Consider the following 8,796-nt stretch of genomic DNA (forward strand, 5'->3'; position numbering starts at 1 on the left):
ACCAACAGAGCGCAAAGAGTCCCGCCTGTCGAACAAAGGAAATCTAAGTGTCAAAATGGTCTTTACTAACTAGCCTTACACACTAAAATGGGCATAGATACACATTAATGATTAACCTACCCCGTAGTGTCGAGTTGAAAGCAGAGACACAGTAAGACGCGGTTTTAATCTGGCCGCGAGCTGTTAGTGAATAAGTACGAGCGTTGTCATGGAGACGCTTTTGTTAGACGCGTGACGTGGTTACGTGATCTTACGCTGATGTTAATCAGAGTCATGGCAACGAGTCAATGCTGTCTGTTGCTAAAGAGATGTGTATACAACAGCAATTACAAAAAACTAGAAACTCTGGGCTACTAGCAAGGAAAGCACCAGCGCGAAGTTGCAATTGCAGTGAAACAACAGTAATAAACTAATAGAGCGCGGGCGTTATCTGCAAGTACTCATTATGCAATGTTTACCTAATGGCGTGACAGTGCTCTTGTGTTGATATATACAGTGGCAACTAGACTACGAGGTGTAAAGCACGGCTGATAATAATTAGAGTAACTATGATACTGTCAAAAATGTGCGTGGGTGCATACACAGTCTACAGTAAACAGTTACTTTTTTTTGCAATACTTATGACAGAATAAAATAAAATCAGACAAGGTAATAAACAAGATAAGTAACTCTAATGGGGTTACCTAAACCGTGCATTAAGCCACGGAAGTTGTTATACAGATATAATAGGAAATAAATTACAAAAATTACAGAATAGTGCAGATCAAATAATAAACATTGCATGACATATTCAAAACATCCAAAAAACCATCAGTACCAAACCTATTTACGCAGAATGCAAAAAAAAGGTACAGATAAAAAAAGCATATAAATCATCCTGATTTTCAACATGTGAGTACTATTGAGTTAAATGCAAATGTTACACAAGTATGTCTATCCAAGAAGAGACGGACTACACGAGTAATCAAAACTAAACCAATCATTACTTGCAGTTACTTACAATATTATGCCACTCTCATCAATATTACTCTCCTAGCTCCACACCCCTATGGCATGTTTAAAAGTCTCTCATCAATATTACTCTCCTATCTACACACCCCTATGGCGTGTTTAAAGGTCTTGTATCTGACTTGACAACAGCTAGTGTAATTAGTTACTAAATGTATTTCCTGTAAAAAAAAAAAAGAAAAAAAGTTAAGACAAGGCAAAATCAACTGGATGATAACTCTTTCATAAAAAGCAATATAGATTAAGTTCTTCATTAAGACCACGTGGTGATACCGTATCGAGTCTCTCGATCCAATATGCTTCACGTTGCTCAAGTCTTTTTGTGGCACTTGTGTTGATGTTCTTCAGTTGTACTACTTCGAGAATTTGGAATCGCATTTGTGCTATCTGATGCTTAGCTTGATTAAAATGTCTAGCAATTGGTGAATGTTGGTTGTTGGTTCTAACATTTGATTTATGTTCGTTCCATCTTACTCGTGCCTTTCTGCTGGTCTGTCCAATGTATAATAGGCCACAAGGGCATTTGATGCAGTATATGACTCCTTCTGACAAACAAGTAGAGTGGTCCTTGATTTTTATTATTTGTCCAGTTCTGGGGTGTGTGACTGAGTCACCTTTAGTGATGTTATTACAATTATTACACGACATACATGGAAATGTCCCTTGTTTCTTTGACAGGACTTGTTTGGTTATTTTGGGTTTGGTGTTAACCAACAAATCCCTCAGGTTGCTGCTCCGTTGATTAGCAAAGACAGGTCTTTCTTGAAACAAATTCTGGATTTTCGCGTCGCAAGTTAGCATCGGCCAATGTTTGAGAATTGACTTCTTAATTTTAGATGACTGAACACTGTATTTGCTAACGAACACCAATGGATTCTCTTTGCTGTTGGATACTTTTGTCTCCAGTAAATGAGTTCTTTCTTGCATATCTGCTTTCTCTACAGCCAAATTCAGTTCATCTTCTTTAAAGCCTCTTGCTTTGAATTTACGGAATAGTTCTTCTTTTTCTTGCGTATATTTAGAGTCTATATTAGTGATTCTTTTAATACGTAGCAATTGGCTATATGGCAAACTCCTTATTGTAGCTGTTGGATGAAAACTCATCCTGTGGAGAAGGTTGTTTCTGTCAGTTGGTTTATGATAGACCTCTGTGTTGAATGATGGTGCATTTGGAATCACTAGAACATCTAGAAAGTGTACACTAGGATGGCCTATTTCATACGTGAATTGGATTCTTTCATCTATCAAGTTGATGTATCCCAGAAATGAATCTAAAGTTGCGTGTGGACCAGACCACACTAGGAAGATATCGTCAATGTATCTGCCCCAATGTTTAATATATTGATGCCAGACTGGATGTTTGATAATATGGTCCTCTTCAAATTTCAACATGAATGAGTTGGCATATGCTGGAGCCATGGTGGCTCCCATGGCCGTGCCACTAATTTGTGAATAGTATTGTTTATCATATTGAAAATAAGCATTTTGTGCAATGAAGTCAAGCAACATCATAATCCATTCTTTGCATGCCCCTATTTCTTCTTCTTGTAATAGAAGCCAATCCACTGCTTGTTTGCCAAGACAGTGAGGAATCGAGGTATATAGGCTGTTAACATCAATGGTTACTAGGAGATCATGTTCTTCCAATTGAATGTTAGCCAATCTGTTCAGAAAATGTGTGGTATCTTTGATATAGGTGTGATGTTTCTGTATGATTGGTTGCAGAATCGTATCAATATAGATGCCAAGAGGTTGGAGAATGCTATTAGTGGCAGCCACGATTGGTCGACCAGGGGGATTCAAAAGAGATTTATGGATTTTTGGAAGTAGATAGAGGTGTGGAGTTTGAGGGAATTTCTGAGTCAAAAAATCTTTCGTCTTTTCACTTATCCATTCATTCTCTTCTGCCATTTCAAGCATGATTTTAAGCTTATTTGAAATTTCTCTAATTGGGTTACAAAGTAGAGACTTATAGATGTTGATGTCATTTAATTGTCTCTGGCATTCATTTCTGTAATCGGCAGAGTCCATCACCACCAGGGCCCCGCCTTTGTCTGCTGGTCGGATGGTAATCATCTCATCTTCATACAAATTCCTAATGACCGACAGATCCCTACGATTGAGGTTACGAAATTTAGGTGTTTGAAAGGAAATTTTCTTCAGATCTCGTAGGACAGCTTCATGAAAAATATCAATTGTACCGTGTGGTAAAGGTGGTATGAAAGAGCTCTTGGATTTAAGTTCAAGATAGTTATTGGTTGTTTGTTCTTCGAGTATTTCAATCTCAGCAAAAAATGCCCTCAGTTTCAATTTCCGAACAAATTTAAAAAGTTCTACCTTGGTGTTAAAAAGACTCGTGCTGTGAGTTGGTACAAAGCTAAGTCCTTTTTGAAGGATTTTTTCTTCAACGTTACTTAAATTGCGTTTGGATATATTGATGATTAGACTCTCCTGTTCGGATATCGCGCCTCTGGTTTCTGTGAGATTTCTTTTCCTGCGGCCCCTCCTGGTTCTTTTCTTGCTTTCCTTTTGTCTAAAAAAGACTGCCTAGGCAGTCTCTCTTCTCTGGGTGCTCGATCGTCATTCCTTACAGTATCATCTGTGGCAGTAGTTTGTTCTTCATTAGGGAGAGTAGGCCTTCTTGAAGTACTTGGGCGAGATTGTATATCTGAGTCTGAACTGGATTGATCAGAGGAGTTCCTAGAATGTTGAGGTTGTCCAGACTGTCTATATTTATCCATCCAGGTATAAACCTCGTCGTTATGGTAATCATAGGTATCTCTTTTAAATTTGCGGATCTTTTTACTTTCTAGTTCTGATTTGTATTGTTCTAGTTTTTTGTCAATGTCTTCCAGCATGTTTTTCATTTCATCTTTACCCAAGCAATCACTTAGTTCAAATTTAATAGTATCAATGTCAGTTGTGGTAGATTTCAGTTCATTAGAAAGTTCTTGTATGGTCAAAAGAATTAAATCAAGTGAGCACTTGTTCAATATGTTTTCCCATTTTCGAACAAATTCCTTGTTTTCCTTGCATAAAGTTGGACGTACAGGCATCCGTAATCCTCTAGGAATACGTTGAGCTCTATAATACTTGGTTAATGTTACAGCGTGAAGTTTACGGTTGATCTCTTTTCTAATGAGATACTCTAGTTGTCTGATTTTTTTAGTTGGATCTGTTTCCACTGAACTTGTACTAGAATCCTTGATCAAATTAAGGATAGCTTCTGCTTCTTCTGTAGAGAATCCCATAGTTTGGGCATGTTTATCTGTAATTTTAGAAATTTCTTCATATGACATTTTGACGATTATTTGTGGTGCGTGCCGCCGCCCGTATTTAGTGTAAGGAGAAGAACGGCAAAGAAAAAGTGGTTAGGGCGGGCACCGCTGAGTTTCTTTTTGCATTCGTATGGCTACTAGTTAATTAGAACAGGCGATTAATGGCGTCACCAAGTAAACCAGTATACACTATACTGGGTGTACCGAAGAGTTGCATAAATGTCTGATGGGAAAGAATTGCCATCAGACCTTGGGTCGCCAATTGTAGTGAAGACTACTGAAGGAAATTAAATTCATTCATATTAAGTAAATAGATACGTTGTAGAAAATTGTGCCTGAAGGCACAAAAATGCTCTTGAAAAAAATGTATCCAAAACAAAACTTTTAGTAAATTGATTCTTTACTTCATTTGTTAAGAAGAAGCAGAAATGATGTGCCAATGCATTTCGGACCTATACTTGGTCCTTCATCAGGGCGAATTTCTGTAGTACAAGGAAAAAACATACACAGAGAAAACAAGAAAAAACAGTCATAACGAGTATTTACATAAACCAATTTCATTGCTAGCCACAAATGACCATCTCAAATAAAGCCAAAATCTGCATTTATATCTGTCCTTGTCACTATTTCATCATAATAATGTTACTATTATCCTCATAATATTTCAATGCATATCAAGCGTTGAGTTACGCCATAATTTTGCAAAAATTCAGAAATATCGGAAATAACTTAATAGTTTCTATATGCAATCTCGAGAATTCCGAGAGTACCCAGATGTGTATCTGTGAAACATTCTAGTGTAATCATTTTAATGCGACCCAACATCTTGCATCATCATACAAACAATAGTCGTCCCGTTTAAGAATGCCAATTTATGCTTACTACATTGTAATGGTAAAGAAACACATACCTGCTTGTATATATTGCTGCATTAAAAACTATTGTGGCGCGTGCGTTACTAATCTTGTTGCACGTGCTGTTTGTTAGAGGTCTTCATTCCAATGTAAATCCACTTATAACAATCCCATCTGTAAAGCAGGTAGGATGATGCAGTGGTAAGATATCTAAAACGTACCTAATATTATTTAAAGGAAACTAATATAACACTGTGAAAGCTTACCTCATAACATGCTAAAGCTATCTTCATTCTATTGCAAGATGGAGATGGAAGTCATTAGGGCTGCCAGTAACGTTGCTGTAAGCTAGGTACGTGTATGCTTACACTCCATGGAAAAACCAACAGAGCGCAAAGAGTCCCGCCTGTCGAACAAAGGAAATCTAAGTGTCAAAATGGTCTTTACTAACTAGCCTTACACACTAAAATGGGCATAGATACACATTAATGATTAACCTACCCCGTAGTGTCGAGTTGAAAGCAGAGACACAGTAAGACGCGGTTTTAATCTGGCCGCGAGCTGTTAGTGAATAAGTACGAGCGTTGTCATGGAGACGCTTTTGTTAGACGCGTGACGTGGTTACGTGATCTTACGCTGATGTTAATCAGAGTCATGGCAACGAGTCAATGCTGTCTGTTGCTAAAGAGATGTGTATACAACAGCAATTACAAAAAACTAGAAACTCTGGGCTACTAGCAAGGAAAGCACCAGCGCGAAGTTGCAATTGCAGTGAAACAACAGTAATAAACTAATAGAGCGCGGGCGTTATCTGCAAGTACTCATTATGCAATGTTTACCTAATGGCGTGACAGTGCTCTTGTGTTGATATATACAGTGGCAACTAGACTACGAGGTGTAAAGCACGGCTGATAATAATTAGAGTAACTATGATACTGTCAAAAATGTGCGTGGGTGCATACACAGTCTACAGTAAACAGTTACTTTTTTTTGCAATACTTATGACAGAATAAAATAAAATCAGACAAGGTAATAAACAAGATAAGTAACTCTAATGGGGTTACCTAAACCGTGCATTAAGCCACGGAAGTTGTTATACAGATATAATAGGAAATAAATTACAAAAATTACAGAATAGTGCAGATCAAATAATAAACATTGCATGACATATTCAAAACATCCAAAAAACCATCAGTACCAAACCTATTTACGCAGAATGCAAAAAAAAGGTACAGATAAAAAAAGCATATAAATCATCCTGATTTTCAACATGTGAGTACTATTGAGTTAAATGCAAATGTTACACAAGTATGTCTATCCAAGAAGAGACGGACTACACGAGTAATCAAAACTAAACCAATCATTACTTGCAGTTACTTACAATATTATGCCACTCTCATCAATATTACTCTCCTAGCTCCACACCCCTATGGCATGTTTAAAAGTCTCTCATCAATATTACTCTCCTATCTACACACCCCTATGGCGTGTTTAAAGGTCTTGTATCTGACTTGACAACAGCTAGTGTAATTAGTTACTAAATGTATTTCCTGTAAAAAAAAAGAAAAAAAGTTAAGACAAGGCAAAATCAACTGGATGATAACTCTTTCATAAAAAGCAATATAGATTAAGTTCTTCATTAAGACCACGTGGTGATACCGTATCGAGTCTCTCGATCCAATATGCTTCACGTTGCTCAAGTCTTTTTGTGGCACTTGTGTTGATGTTCTTCAGTTGTACTACTTCGAGAATTTGGAATCGCATTTGTGCTATCTGATGCTTAGCTTGATTAAAATGTCTAGCAATTGGTGAATGTTGGTTGTTGGTTCTAACATTTGATTTATGTTCGTTCCATCTTACTCGTGCCTTTCTGCTGGTCTGTCCAATGTATAATAGGCCACAAGGGCATTTGATGCAGTATATGACTCCTTCTGACAAACAAGTAGAGTGGTCCTTGATTTTTATTATTTGTCCAGTTCTGGGGTGTGTGACTGAGTCACCTTTAGTGATGTTATTACAATTATTACACGACATACATGGAAATGTCCCTTGTTTCTTTGACAGGACTTGTTTGGTTATTTTGGGTTTGGTGTTAACCAACAAATCCCTCAGGTTGCTGCTCCGTTGATTAGCAAAGACAGGTCTTTCTTGAAACAAATTCTGGATTTTCGCGTCGCAAGTTAGCATCGGCCAATGTTTGAGAATTGACTTCTTAATTTTAGATGACTGAACACTGTATTTGCTAACGAACACCAATGGATTCTCTTTGCTGTTGGATACTTTTGTCTCCAGTAAATGAGTTCTTTCTTGCATATCTGCTTTCTCTACAGCCAAATTCAGTTCATCTTCTTTAAAGCCTCTTGCTTTGAATTTACGGAATAGTTCTTCTTTTTCTTGCGTATATTTAGAGTCTATATTAGTGATTCTTTTAATACGTAGCAATTGGCTATATGGCAAACTCCTTATTGTAGCTGTTGGATGAAAACTCATCCTGTGGAGAAGGTTGTTTCTGTCAGTTGGTTTATGATAGACCTCTGTGTTGAATGATGGTGCATTTGGAATCACTAGAACATCTAGAAAGTGTACACTAGGATGGCCTATTTCATACGTGAATTGGATTCTTTCATCTATCAAGTTGATGTATCCCAGAAATGAATCTAAAGTTGCGTGTGGACCAGACCACACTAGGAAGATATCGTCAATGTATCTGCCCCAATGTTTAATATATTGATGCCAGACTGGATGTTTGATAATATGGTCCTCTTCAAATTTCAACATGAATGAGTTGGCATATGCTGGAGCCATGGTGGCTCCCATGGCCGTGCCACTAATTTGTGAATAGTATTGTTTATCATATTGAAAATAAGCATTTTGTGCAATGAAGTCAAGCAACATCATAATCCATTCTTTGCATGCCCCTATTTCTTCTTCTTGTAATAGAAGCCAATCCACTGCTTGTTTGCCAAGACAGTGAGGAATCGAGGTATATAGGCTGTTAACATCAATGGTTACTAGGAGATCATGTTCTTCCAATTGAATGTTAGCCAATCTGTTCAGAAAATGCGTGGTATCTTTGATATAGGTGTGATGTTTCTGTATGATTGGTTGCAGAATCGTATCAATATAGATGCCAAGAGGTTGGAGAATGCTATTAGTGGCAGCCACGATTGGTCGACCAGGGGGATTCAAAAGAGATTTATGGATTTTTGGAAGTAGATAGAGGTGTGGAGTTTGAGGGAATTTCTGAGTCAAAAAATCTTTCGTCTTTTCACTTATCCATTCATTCTCTTCTGCCATTTCAAGCATGATTTTAAGCTTATTTGAAATTTCTCTAATTGGGTTACAAAGTAGAGACTTATAGATGTTGATGTCATTTAATTGTCTCTGGCATTCATTTCTGTAATCGGCAGAGTCCATCACCACCAGGGCCCCGCCTTTGTCTGCTGGTCGGATGGTAATCATCTCATCTTCATACAAATTCCTAATGACCGACAGATCCCTACGATTGAGGTTACGAAATTTAGGTGTTTGAAAGGAAATTTTCTTCAGATCTCGTAGGACAGCTTCATGAAAAATATCAATTGTACCGTGTGGTAAAGGTGGTATGAAAGAGCTCTTGGATTTAAGTTCAAGATAGTTATTGGTTGTTTGTTCTT

At 37.5% G+C, this 8,796-nt stretch overlaps 1 protein-coding gene across 1 annotated transcript; it reads right to left on the reverse strand.

Moving 5' to 3' along the window:
* Positions 1–1,184: 1,184 nt before the first annotated feature.
* LOC138472659 (uncharacterized) lies at positions 1,185–7,460 on the reverse strand. Its single transcript, XM_069610950.1, has 2 exons — positions 5,407–7,460; positions 1,185–4,768 (listed from the first exon to the last, which is right to left on the reverse strand). Exon 2 carries the CDS (start codon positions 3,082–3,084, stop codon positions 1,231–1,233), a length of 1,854 nt encoding a protein of 617 aa, XP_069467051.1. The 5' UTR covers positions 3,085–4,768; positions 5,407–7,460; the 3' UTR covers positions 1,185–1,230.
* Positions 7,461–8,796: the final 1,336 nt, after the last annotated feature.

This window comes from Ambystoma mexicanum, chromosome 8 (assembly GCF_040938575.1).
Source record: "Ambystoma mexicanum isolate Mex_15411 chromosome 8, UKY_AmexF1_1, whole genome shotgun sequence".
Taxonomy (NCBI): Eukaryota; Metazoa; Chordata; class Amphibia; order Caudata; family Ambystomatidae; genus Ambystoma; species Ambystoma mexicanum.